General features: G+C 46.9%; 1 protein-coding gene across 1 annotated transcript in view; it reads right to left on the reverse strand.

The window, feature by feature from the left end:
* Window positions 1-13,809, reverse strand: part of PLEKHM1 (pleckstrin homology and RUN domain containing M1) — a gene marked incomplete in the record, with an annotated part of 47,180 nt that overhangs the window by 16,913 nt on the left and 16,458 nt on the right. The window contains 7 exon segments of the mRNA XM_073606763.1: window positions 17-119; window positions 207-314; window positions 317-380; window positions 4,804-5,130; window positions 5,132-5,162; window positions 6,826-7,428; window positions 10,742-10,983. Coding sequence (XP_073462864.1) covers window positions 17-119; window positions 207-314; window positions 317-380; window positions 4,804-5,130; window positions 5,132-5,162; window positions 6,826-7,428; window positions 10,742-10,983 — 1,478 coding nt within the window.

Consider the following 13,809-nt stretch of genomic DNA (forward strand, 5'->3'; position numbering starts at 1 on the left):
GGTTGAAGGCGGGAACTCGTACGGCGTTAGCTCGCAGTAATATGGCTTGTACAATCCTAAAGTGGTTTTACGCTCCAAAGAGCCCAACATCAAGAGACCCCGAAAAGGGTTGGAAAGTCCTGGGAGGGAAAGGAATGGATCAGACACAACAAGGACACAACAATAAAAGTATTCATAAGGCTAAACAAAGGGGAGAACACAATTACCTATTTGCCTCCGGTGTACAACGCGAAAGGCTTGGCCAGACTGGTTCTGCCCATTAGACTGAGGGGCCGATTCTAAAGACTGAGCTGGCAGGATATGTCCAGGCTTGGCTCTTCCACAGGAATCACGGGATCTACTTGTGTGAAATCCTCTTCTGAAATCCAACTTCTGCTTTTCTAGAGAAGACAATACAACAACTAATCCTTATAGGAACACAAACCATATCAAGAGGAAGCCATCAAAAGATGGGCAGCAACACTCTAAACCCAAAACTGAGGGGTGTATTATGTGGCCCACAGCCCAAGAAATTACTCTTTGTCTCCACAGGAGAATACTCTGATTTCATCGAGGGCCCTACACGCGCTGTTTTTTTTTTTTTTACAGTCCGTTTTTCCTCCATTTCCTGTCCCACATCTCTCAAGTGTGTTAGTAGGGTCAACTGATTAACGGTGCAGCCGATATTCACTTTTTTTGAAGCATCGGCATCAGTCACAAATTTACCAATGTTACCGATATTGCTTCAAGGGGTTGTACCAGGGTGATGCCTGCAGCTGCAGCCATCACCCCGGTACCGGTCTTTAGAGCGTACCACCAGGAGGAGTCCCGAGCGACTAGCGGCACTTCTGCCGGCTGGCCGGAAACCCAAACAAAGCCAGATCGGCCTTTCTTCGGGTCTTGGATCTAGTAACCTGGAAGCGATGTCGTAACATCACTTTCGGATTACTGGCATCCTAAAGGCGCCAGTTTTAAAAAATAGAAAAGTATTCAAAAACGCTGATCTGACGTTTTGAATACTTTCAAGTGCAGAGGAGGGGTTTTGGGGGGCTTATAGATCCCTCCATAAAGAGTACCTGTGTTGCCTATTACTGTCACAAGGGATGTTTACAATCCTTGTAACAGCAGTAACAGTGATAATAAAAAAAAATTTTTAAAGGACAGTGTAAAAAAATCTACAGAATATCGGCACCTGATAGAGGCTGTTGGCCTAAAAGGCAACCCAAAAAAACAAAATCGGTATTAGCCCTGAAAAAATGAGATCGGTCGACCCCTAATTGTTATGATCTGGTTTGTGCAACCAGAAATTACTGCAAATTGTGTTTCCTCCATTGTCATTTCCTCAAGAGAGAGACGTCACATGCTTGTGTCACACTTCCTTCTGTGGGCGGGTATGATCTCCGAATCACCCGGTCACGACCCTCCCACAGGTATTGATCGATTGCAGCTGCTACGCAGTGAAGGAACCTCCCCCCAGCACCTGGGCACATTGAATGTTATTGAAGGAATGTCATACAAAAGAAAAAAAACAAGAATTAATCAATTAAAGACCCGAACTTAAATAAATATATAAATATATATTTTTTATATATATATATATATATATATATATATATATATATATATATATATATATATATATATTTTTTTTTTTTTTAAAGCAGTGACCCTGTAGAATAAAATGCAGGTAGTTGCCATTTTTTTGTGTCGCATTAGATTTGTGCAGTTATTTATCAACTGCATAATTTTCAAGAAAACATACACTAAAATGCAATCCAACACAATATTATACCCACATTTTTGGTAGAATATAACAGAAGGTATAAGAAGTGATCCTGTATTAGGATTTGCCATTTGTAAGAGGTTACACGATAGCTGTGCATTGTTACCTTTTTTCCCCCGTTTCTTTCTTCTTGAAATGAGATATATATATATATATTTTTTACGTGTGTGTATATATCACTCACACACACACACAGTTGTGCTCATAAGTTTACATACCCTGGCAGAATTTATGATTTCTTGGCCGTTTTTCAAAGAATGTGAATGATAACACAAAAACTTTTCTTTCACTCATGATTAGTGTTTGGCTGAAGCCATTTCTTGTCAATCAGCTGCGTTTACTCTTTTTAAAATCATAATCACAACACAAACTACCCAAATGACCCTGATCAAAAAGTTTACATACCCTGGTGATTTTGGCCCTGATAACATGCACACAAGTTGACTCAAAGGGGTTTGAATGACTATTACAATCACTATCACCTGTGATCTGTTTGCTTGTAATTAGTGTGTATGTATAAATTCTGGATTCTGACAATTCTGGATCTGAGTCATGGAGAAAGCAAAAGAATTGTGAAAGGATCTGTGGGAAAAGGTAGTTGAACTGTATAAAACAGGAAAGGGATATAAAGATATCCAAGAATTGAGAATGCCAATCAGCAGTGTTCAAACTCTAATCAAGAAGTGGAAAATGAGGGGTTCTGTTGAAACCAAACCACGGTCAGGTAGACCAACTAAAAATTGAGCAACAACTTCCAGGAAAATTGTTCGGGATGCAAAGAAAAACCTACAAAAAAAAATTCAGGTGAAATACAGGACTCTGAAAACATGTGGTGTGGCTGTTTGAAGATGCACAATAAGAGGCACTTGAAGGATGGGCTGCATGGTCGAGTGGCCAGAAGAAAGCCATTACTACGCAAATGCCACAAAGTATCCCGCTTATAATACACCAAACAGCACAGAGACAAGCCTCAAACCTTCTGGCACAGTGTCATTTGGAGTGATGAGACCAAAACTGAGCTTTTGGCCACAACCATAAACACTACATTTGGAGAGGAGTCAACAAGGCCTATGATGAAAGGTACACCATTCCTACTGTGAAACACGGAGGTGGAGCGCTGATGTTTTGGGGATGTGTGAGCTACAAAGGCACAAGAAATTTGGTCAAAATTGATGACAAGATGAATGCAGTATGTTATCAAAAAATACTGGAGGAACATTTGCATTCATCAGCCAGGAAGCTGCACATGGGACGTACTTGGACATTCCAACACGACAATGATCCAAAACAGAAGGCCAAGTCGACCTGTCATTGGCTACAGCAGAATAAAGTGAAGGTTCTGGAGTGGGTCATCTCAGTCTCCTGACCTCAATATCATTGAGCCACTCTGGGGAGATCTCAAACGTGGCTAGTTCATGCAAGACAGCCCAAGAATTTACAGGAACTGGAGGCTTTTTTGCCAAGAGGAATGGGCAGCTTTACCATCTGAGAAGATAAAGAGCCTCATCCACAAATACCACAAAAGACTTCAAGCTGTCATGTTAAAGGGGGCAATACACGGTATTAAGAACTGGGGTATGTAAACTTTTGATCAGGGTAATTTGGGTAGTTTTTGTTGTGATTAAAATTTAAAAAGAGTAAACACAGTTGATTGATAATAAATGGCTTCAGCCAAACACTAACCACGAGTGAAAGAAAAACGTTTTTGTGTTATCATTCATATTCTCTGAAAAATGGCCAAGAAATTAATTCTGCCAGGGTATGTAAACCACAACTGTGTGAAAAAAATATATATATATATTCTATCATATGGGATTGTGGTTGAGTAAACAGATACCAAACATCTCAAGTCTTAAATTTGCACACAACCATGGAATTGCGGTACCTTAAAAACAATGACTTTTATTTGGATGTTTTAAAAGTCTTTACAGATCAGTTTAGAGTTGAAGGATAAGTTCACGTTTTTCGAAAAAAAAAAAAAAAATGCACATTTTTTTGTGAATAAAAAAAAAAAATGCAGGTCTCCACCAGATCTGTCAGTGTATCTGTATGCCTGTACAGGCAAGCAGATACAATCTGACAGGAAGAGAAAATGAACTACCACGGCGCTCCACAGCGCCGAGGTAGTTAATTGAAAACTATAAGCCGACAGCCGCAAAGGCTGCTGGACCTTGAAGTTTTCCATTCACAGGGCGTTGTGAATGATGTGCCCACTCGGCCACGTTTTTTTTTTTATAAACTGACAGCTAGCGAGGGCGTGGGTGGCGGGAGATCCCTGCTAGCTGTCAGATCGGGGAGGTGCGGGGGGCGGTCCCGTTATGGGTGTAACATGTTACGAAAGGTGAACCTATCCTTTAACCATGTACTATGGCCCTAGAATTATTGCTCTCACTCCGACATTCGTGAAGATGATACCTCGCGTGTTCCTTTGAGTACCGAATAAAAGTGATCACGTAGCTCTAGATCCGCTCGATCATTTTTATCTAATAGCCCTTCACTGGCTTTTAAAGCTGCTATCATGCTCACGGTTGCTATTGCAGCTGTCAGCGTGAGTTAATCACTTACCTACCATGTCCTTGGTAGAAAAGTAGTTAAAGTGGTTCTAAAGGCAAAAGGTTTTTTTTTTTTTACCTCAAACACCCCCCCCCCCCCCCGCCGCCGCCGCCGCCATATACTTACCTGAGCCCCGATGTCAATCCAGCACTGTGCACGAGAGCAGAGCCACACTGTATGTATAATTGACACACAGAGCGCGGCCTGCATGAGTGCCCCCATAGGACCCAAGAAGAGGAGGATCAGAGCTGCCCTGTGCAAAAACCACAGCACAAGGAGGTAAGTATAACATGTCCGTAAAAAAAATTTGAAAAAGTTTTACAAAAATCTATGATGTTTTTATGGTCTAAAAATGGATTTCTGTTATTATATATTAGCTAAAACCGCACACTTATGCTTTCCTGTAAAAAGCAGAAGTTCCCTTGGTAGAATTAACCACAGGAGTGCCAGCACACTGGTCACAAGGCGACTGATTCACAGCTACTCACTGTAAGTTCTGCAGGGGATTCGGGGAAAAGTGTTGCGCCACTCTGAGATTCCGGATCTGCCCGAGATCTGCTCTGAGATGGGAGCGTCTGTGATTTAACCATCTGTGATGAAAGCGCCTGTGATTTAACCATCTGTGATGGCAGCACCTGTGTCTCTGTTGTGTCTTCCGCCAAATAACAGGCCACAGGATTAGAGTCCTTTGTGTCAGTCACACGGCCTTCCAGCACTGGGCTGTCACTGGATGACGTTTCTGTAGGTGCAGCGAAGTCCGATGATGGGATATCGAGAGCGAGGGGGCTGGGAGGGGAGCTGGGAGCGGTAGTGTCCAGATGCAGAAGAAAGCCCAGTGTCCATGTCCCTGAAAAAAAAGTGAGAAGAGAGAGATGGTGAAAAAAGTGGGAAAAAAAAAAGGAGGGAACAGAGTGGCAAGGGAGGAAGCAGTGTGGGAAGGAAGCGAGAGAGGAGCAGAGTGGAAAGCAGGGGGTGGAAGGGTGCCGGGTGTAAAGCAAAGTGGGAGTTAAAGGGAGCAGAGTGGAATAGTGGAGTGGAGCAGAGTGGAAAGTGGGGGGGGTTGAGGGAGCAGAGTGGAAAGCGGGGGGGATGGGGGGTTGGGGTTGATGGAGCAGAGTGGAAAGCGGGGGGGGGGGGGGGGGTTGAGGGAGCAGAGTGGAAAGTGGGGGGGGGGGGGGTTGAGGGAGCAGAGTGGAAAGCGGGGAGGTTGAGGAGCAGAGTGGAAAGCAGGGGGTGGAAGGGTGCCGGGTGTAAAGCGAAGTGGGAGTTAAGGGGAGCAGAGTGGAATAGTGGAGTGGAGCAGAGTGGAAAGCGGGGGGGGGGGTGTTGAGGGAGCAGAGTGGAAAGCGGGGAGGTTGAGGGAGCAGAGTGGAAAGCAGGGGGGGGGGTTGAGGGAGCAGAGTGGAAAGCGGGGGGGGGGAGCAGAGTGGAAAGCGGGGAGCTGGAGGGAGCAGAGTGGAAAGCAGGGGGTGGAAGGGTGCCGGGTGTAAAGCGAAGTGGGAGTTAAAGGGAGCAGAGTGGAATAGTGGAGTGGAGCAGAGTGGAAAGCGGGGGGGGGGGGGGGGGGGGGTGTGTTGAGGGAGCAGAGTGGAAAGCGGGGAGGTTGAGGGAGCAGAGTGGAAAGCAGGGGGGGGGGTTGAGGGAGCAGAGTGGAAAGCGGGGGGGGGGGGGGGGGGAGCAGAGTGGAAAGCGGGGAGCTGGAGGGAGCAGAGTGGAAAGCAGGGGGTGGAAGGGTGCCGGGTGTAAAGCGAAGTGGGAGTTAAAGGGAGCAGAGTGGAATAGTGGAGTGGAGCAGAGTGGAAAGTGGGGGGTTGAGGGAGCAGAGCAGAAAGCGGGGGGTTGAGGGAGCAGAGTGGAAAGTGGGGGGGGGGGGGGTTTGAGGGAGCAGAGTGGAAAGTGGGGGGGGGGGCGGGTTGAGGGAGCAGAGTGGAAAGCGGGGAGGTTGAGGGAGCAGAGTGGAAAGTGGGAAGGTTGAGGGAGCAGAGTGGAAAGCGGGGGGGGGTAGTTGAGGGAGCAGAGTGGAAAGCAGGGGGGGGGTTGAGGGAGCAGAGTACAAAGTGGGGGGTTGAGGGAGCAGAGTACAAAGTGGGGGGTTGAGGGAGCAGAGTACAAAGTGGGGGGTTGAGGGAGCAGAGTACAAAGTGGGGGGTTGAGGGAGCAGAGTACAAAGTGGGGGGTGGAGGGAGCAGAGTACAAAGTGGGGGGTGGAGGGAGCAGAGTACAAAGTGGGGGGTGGAGGGAGCAGAGTACAAAGTGGGGGGTGGAGGGAGCAGAGTACAAAGTGGGGGGTGGAGGGAGCAGAGTACAAAGTGGGGGGTGGAGGGAGCAGAGTACAAAGTGGGGGGTGGAGGGAGCAGAGTACAAAGTGGGAGGTGGAGGGAGCAGAGTACAAAGTGGGGGGTGGAGGGAGCAGAGTACAAAGTGGGGGGTTGAGGGCAGCCAATCATCTTTCATCATCCACAATACTTTTGCTGTACAGCAGAACTGGCCCTCATAATAGGAACTCTTACTCTGCTGGAGATTTGCTGAGTTCGTCAGTGTCGGCCTCATCTGTAACTATTGAGGAGAAGGTGGAGTTCTGGGCCAGGGTGGGGGCTGTGGCGCCCCTGCTCTGTTCATCGGAGCCCAAGCTGGAGGAGAGCTGAGAAGAGGAACTAGCGGTATCCAGACTGAGAGCTGACGAGTCTGCCTTTCCCTGACTTCCATTAATCATAGGGTTATTAGCATCATCCGAGCTAGAGGACTGAGACACCGAGTCCAGCGACTTCCTCCTGTGGGGTTCATATGGTATGACTTGTTCACTCTCATCCAGCCACAGCCCGGCTAATGACAGAGGAGACACCGTCCATTCATTTAATATTGAAGACTTGTAGGACAAATCGAAGGACAAGGAGGACAAACCCTGCAAATAACTCAGCACTACATCGCAGTCCTCCATGTCCAGCATCAAGGCAAATGGCTGATAAAATTCCATAAGACGAGACTTCTCCCGCTGCAGGGTCAGGAAATAACACTCCATCAAACATTCGTTGAGAGCCAGACGCAGCCAAGAACGACAGCGACCCACATCTGTAGTGATATAACTGATGTTTTCCAGCTGTGAGATCACATTTCTGCAAGAAAGGACAATCATGAGAGAGCCATGAATTCAAGGTGCTACTTTGGGGACAATCCTGTCAAAACATCCTTCCAATGTTTCACCCCCCCACCCCGAATACATGTCCCATTCTTCACCCTCCTACCCAATACATGTCCCATTCTTCACCCTCCTACCCAATACGGGTCCCATTCTTCACCCACCTACCCAATACGTGTCCCATTCTTCACCCACCTACCCAATACCTGTCCCATTCTTCACCCACCTACCCAATACCTGTCCCATTCTTCACCCTCCTACCAAATACGTGTCCCATTCCTCAACCACCTACCCAATACGTGTCCCATTCTTCACCCACCTACCCAATACGTGTCCCATTCATCACCCACCTACCCAATACCTGTCCCATTCTTCACCCTCCTACTCAATACCTGTCCCATTCTTCACCCTCCTACCCAATACCTGTCCCATTTTTCACCCTCCTACCCAATACGTGTCCCATTCTTCACCCTCCTACCCAATACGTGTCCCATTCTTCACCCTCCTACCCAATACGTGTCCCATTCTTCACCCACCTACCCAATACGTGTCCCATTCTTCACCCACCTACCCAATACGTGTCTCATTCTTCACCCACCTACCCAATACGTGTCCCATTCTTCACTCTCCTACCCAATACGTGTCCCATTTTTCACCCTCCTACCCAATATGTGTCCCATTCTTCACCCTTCTACCCAATACGTGTCCCATTCTTCACCCTCCTACCCAATACGTGTCCCATTCTTCACCCTCCTACCCAATACGTGTCCCATTCTTCACCCACCTACCCAATATGTGTCCCATTCTTCACCCTCCTACCCAATACCTGTCCCATTTTTCACCCTCCTACCCAATACGTGTCCCATTCTTCACCCTCCTACCCAATACGTGTCCCATTCTTCACCCTCCTACCCAATACGTGTCCCATTCTTCACCCTCCTACCCAATACGTGTCCCATTCTTCACCCACCTACCCAATACGTGTCTCATTCTTCACCCACCTACCCAATACGTGTCCCATTCTTCACTCTCCTACCCAATACGTGTCCCATTTTTCACCCTCCTACCCAATATGTGTCCCATTCTTCACCCTTCTACCCAATACGTGTCCCATTCTTCACCCTCCTACCCAATACGTGTCCCACTTTTCACCCACCTACCCAATATGTGTCCCATTCTTACTCCATTAGAACCTCTCCTGGATTTTTATTGTCGTCTATGTGCCCAGTTGGTAATTATTCCCTCATATCTGCTAGTGTCATTGATACAGGAGGAGAAATTTCTCCAACAGAAACACGACAGCGCTATAACTCTAATCCTCCACAGTTCTAGCCCCAGGAAGATCAGCACACATTAACCCAGCGTTTCTCAACCATTTTTCAGTCAACGTGCCCTTTAAAATTTTTTTGGTCTCGAGGCACCCCAGTCAGACACGTGAGGTTGGAGGACAGTAAAACCACACACAGTTAAGGTACATTTTTAACCCCCCCCCCCCCAGTTCCCCTTTTAGCTGCAGAACCACCAACCAGGGTCATACAAATGCTACAACTGCAGCAGGAAATATAGACTTTCGTGTTTGGCAGGCACTTCAGCGCCTGCTGAACTCAAACCATTCATGTGAATAGGGCCATGCTGCAACTGCCCCGGCGGCTCTTCGGGTACAACACAGTCCGTTAACTACTTAAAAGGAGAAGTAGTACCAAATGTCTTTCGGCCCTACTTCTCCTATGGACCACAGGAGTGTAGGTCATTCTGCACTCCCGTGTCCCATTTTCAGCCGACGGTGGGCCAAAGTCTGCTGTCAGCTGATGTCACTCAGGCGGTCCAGGCTCTAGAGAGATACCAACTTTGTAGTCAGTATCAACCGAGAGACCTGTACCGGCAGTTGCCTCAGCCTCTCAGCAAGCACACAGAGCGTGAGCCAGCCACTCTCATGAGCCCCACAGCCTGGTGCTCCAGTGAGCGCGGGAGGAGCAGAGCAGATAGCTGGTGACTAACAGTCACTGGTTCTCTGCAGGCTGAAGACCGAGAACTGAGTGATCAGCAGTGATTTATCACTCAGATCTCGGTCTAAGAGGTGGTGGGGGACAGTTGCAGCCATCTAGGTAAGTATAATTTCCCCTCCCACCCCCCAAAGCCATGGAAGTACTCATATAGCCATTGTGGTCAGTCAGCAATAAAAGTTGCAATCTGGTCTATAGTGTCATGCATGGCCCCCTCCCCCAATAAAACCAAGGTGGGGTGCCATGCCTGACAGAGCAAGGGAAAGATGGCAACGTCTGAAGCAGAGAGCAAGATTTCAGGCAGTTATGCTGCGTACACACGACCGGTTTTGTAGTCGGAACAAACTCCGAAGGTTTCTCCGACGGAATTCCATTCAAGCGGTCTTGCCTACACACGGTCAATCCAAAGTCTGACCGTCCAGAACGCGGTGACGTACAACACGTACGACGGGACTAGAAAAAGGAAGTTCAATAGCCAGTAGCCAATAGCTTCCGTCTCGTACCTGCTTCAGAGCATGCGTCGTTTTTGGTCCGTCAGAACAGCATATAGACGATCGGTTTTCCCGATAGGAATTGGTTCCGTCGGAAATATTTAGAACATGTTCCATTTCTAGGTCCGTCAGAATTTAAAAAAAAAAAAAAAAGTCCGATGAGGCCTACACACAATCGGAATAGACGATGAAAAGCTTCCGTCTGACTTTTTCTGTCGGACATTCCGCTCGTGTGTTTGCGGCTTTAGTGGAGTGTATGCTGGAGGCACCCAGTACAACAGGGCTAGCATCTAGGAGCAGTGGTAGCCAACCTCGGCCCTCCAGCTGTTTTGAAACTACAGTTCCCATGAGACATTGCAAGACATTACAATCACAGGCATGACTCCTAGAGACAGAGGCATGATGGGATTTGTAGTTTCCCCACAGCTGGAGAGCTGAGGTTGCCTACCCCTGATCTAGAGTCTGACCTGTCACATAGCAAAGCGGGGACAATGCAGGTCAGGGTACAAGGCCAGGCCTTGGGATACTCATAAACCAGCTGCAGGTAGCATAAGAGTTTGAAGTGGCAAAGAAACCCAGCTGAAGAAAGCAACACCAGACAACTGATGGAAAACTGCATCACCTTTTAACCTGAAATTCGTACTGGCTACAGCATTCCCCGTCATCATCCACAAGGTACTAAACCTGAGTGATCACATGACTAAACGCATGGCCAGAGGGACACAAATTCCAATTAATATGGCCTTTGGTCTGTTATAAAACACAAGCTCAGAGGGGTTACACAACAGTGACTGACCGGTGTGTGATGGTTTTCAGCAGTGCCCAGAAGGCCGGTTGGGGTAAAGATACACTGTGCCCCTTGTTCCTTCTCCTCTTCTCCATTTTAATAAACTTTGCCTTCAGTCCATGCACAAGCACAGCCTCCAGGGCCACACACAAGCTGTTGGCATCGTTGTCATCGCTGGTGACGATATCATCCGTCGTGACATATCGGATCTGTAGTGCTCGGAGGGAAGACGACAACTTCTTTGTTATCTTCTGGAGATACATAAACCAAAAGAACATACAGTTATTGTGGGGGAAAAGTCATAATACACATTACCCTACATCAGACAACCCATACAGAGATAATCATGAGCGGAAGAGCCCTACAGACACCTTCCAAGACAGTGCTGTCTACCCATGCAAGATGAAATCAGTTTGTTCTTTTTTTGGAGTCCATTGGGGGAACACAAAGGGATTTATTTACTAAAACGTGAGTGCACAATCTGGTGCAGCTCAGCACATAGAAACCAATCAGCTTCCAGGTTTCTTGTCAAAGCTAAATTGAACAAGCCGACGTTAGAAGCCGACTGGCTACCATGTACAGCTGCACCAGATTTTGCCTTTTCCAGTTTTAGTAAATCAACCCCATAAAGTTGTATACTGTCAGGTTATACTGTTACAGAAAGCAGAATTGGACACTGGTAAACAAAAAAGCCTGTCTGCTACTCCCCACCCTAACCACTTCCACCCTCTACAATTACTGACATTTCAACAAGGATGTAGCACCATTTCCTTAAAGTGCAAGTTCACCTTTACAGAAAAATCTGTAAGGTGATCTTACACGGGTCCCCCTCCTCGCACCCCCCCTCAGCTACCCACTGACCTGGAGCGCGGCAATCTCCGGGTTCAATCGGACTCATTGCGTGGATATACCGGGGCTTAGAACCGGAGATTGCCGTGGTCCAGGTCAGCGGGACTAGGGGGGAGGGGGGGGGGTATGGGCGAGGAGGGGGACCTGTGTAAGTTCACCTTACGGATTGTTCTGTAAAGGTGAAGTTACCCTTTAAACAAAATCTCTCTAAAATCGAGCCAATAATATTCCCCCCCACCCGTGCCCCCGTCCATGACTTTTCTATCAAGATCAATAATGCCACTATCAGCCCCTCCCCTAACACCAGGCTTCTAGGTGTAATCCCAGACTCCGACCTGTCCTTTCAGCCCCAAATCCAATCGTCGTCAAAAGCTTGTAGACTTCACCTTCGTAACATCTCTAAAATTCGCCCCTTTTTAAAACAGATATCCAGCCCTACAGTTTTTATTTTTCATTTTTTTTAAGACACCCGAGCTGTTCATCTAACCTAACGTTACAAAAGTTAAATAGATGACAGGACGCTGTATTTCTAGTATATTTTTTGAGGAAATTAACCTTTATATTCTGCCTGCAGCGTGCTCCCATCTTAATTGTGGGCATGTGAAGCCTCTGTGCCCCCCCGCTCATCTGTCCCACCACTGTAACCCCCTGTACATCTGCCCCAACACTGTACCACCCTGCTCATCTGCCCCACCAATGTTCCCCCTTTCTCATCTGCCCCACCACTGTACTTCCATGCACGTCTGTTCCACCGCTGAACCATCTTCTCATCTGTCCTAACACCGAACTTATCTGTTCATCTGTCTCACCACTGTAACATTTAGCAACATAATGGAGTTAAAAAAAAAAAAAAATAGCCAAAAAAATAGCCAAAAAAAATAGCCCTTAGTTTTTTTTACTTTGCAACAGTGAAAGTAATATTTACAGTAGAGATTATTTGCTCTTTTTGTAGTATATAGGGCTAATTTTAGCTTTTTTAACCCCATCATGTTACTGGCCAATCAATCGATTACTATTTTCATAATCGATTAATTTCATAATCGATTAATAGATTAGTTATTTCGGCCCTACTACGGCCCTCCAGATGTTGAGGAACTACACATCCCATGAGGCATTGTAAAATTCTGACATTCACAGACATGACTAGGCATGATGGGAATTGTAGTTCCTGAACAACTGGAGGGCCGTAGTTTGAAGACCCCTGCATTAGTGTGTTGGTCAGTGGGAAGAATGCTCCTTACACTTCTGGTCATTGAAAAGAATTTCCACCTTACAGATAGCTAAAAAAGATCAATGATGTCAGTGGGAACTTATCTGAGAGGCAGAAATTGCTCAAGGAACCCCTAGCAACCTCTGGTGGAACCCTCTGGTTCCATGGAACCCTGGTTGAGAAACTACTCTAAGCTGTCTGCTACCGAGGAAGCTAGTATTCTGCTGCAGGTATCTTTTTTTCAGGAAAAGGGAATGACTTTAACGGCATTGATCCAGACTTTTTTTTTTGGCTGTTTGCCGGTTTGGATTCACCCAGACTATATTTATTCAGTCTCCTGTCTGTTGCTCCGTGCATTCTAACGCTTCGTTGGATCTGGGGAGTCAGGAGTGTCACTAATCCTGTGACTTTGCGAGGCTTCAGCATGTTATACAAGTTTTTATAGATTCTCTCTTCAGACTTGCCCCAGGGGCACCTTCTCCATTCTGTTGGGTGAAAGTTGAGTGTGGTCCTACGTTCCACCAGATCTCTCTTCCTCTTTGCTTATTCAGTATTTCTACTTCGATTCTGTACCTAAGCCTTGTGTAGGAATCTAACGTGTATCTTCCCTATTGGTCTTGCTGACTCTTGGATCAAACTCTGGTTCTCTAAAGGGGGGGCAGAGATCACAATTCTATGCCTTGGAATTACCTGTAGCCAAGTCTTTCTCAGGATTCTTCCTGGACAGCCCTTGCCCTGGAAAAATGGATGTTTATTCTGACAGTCTTTCCTGCTTTGCACCTCCTCCCTGTTCTCTTCCTATTAGGTGGGAAGTTTTGACTTTTCTGGTGCCAGCTTCGGGCATTCGTCTTTTAGGTGGCTCCTTGAGCGGCATGCAGTCTCCATTGTCTTTATTCACATTGGGCCTATTAGCAGTTGTTTGCTTGGTTTCCCGACCCTCCGTTAAACTGCTTTTGGATGTTATGACAATATCTGAAATCCTGTGTCCCTCAATGGATAAGAAAGAAAATAGAAGGAT

This window comes from Aquarana catesbeiana, linkage group LG12 (genome assembly GCF_042186555.1).
Source record: "Aquarana catesbeiana isolate 2022-GZ linkage group LG12, ASM4218655v1, whole genome shotgun sequence".
Classification (NCBI taxonomy): Eukaryota; Metazoa; Chordata; class Amphibia; order Anura; family Ranidae; genus Aquarana; species Aquarana catesbeiana.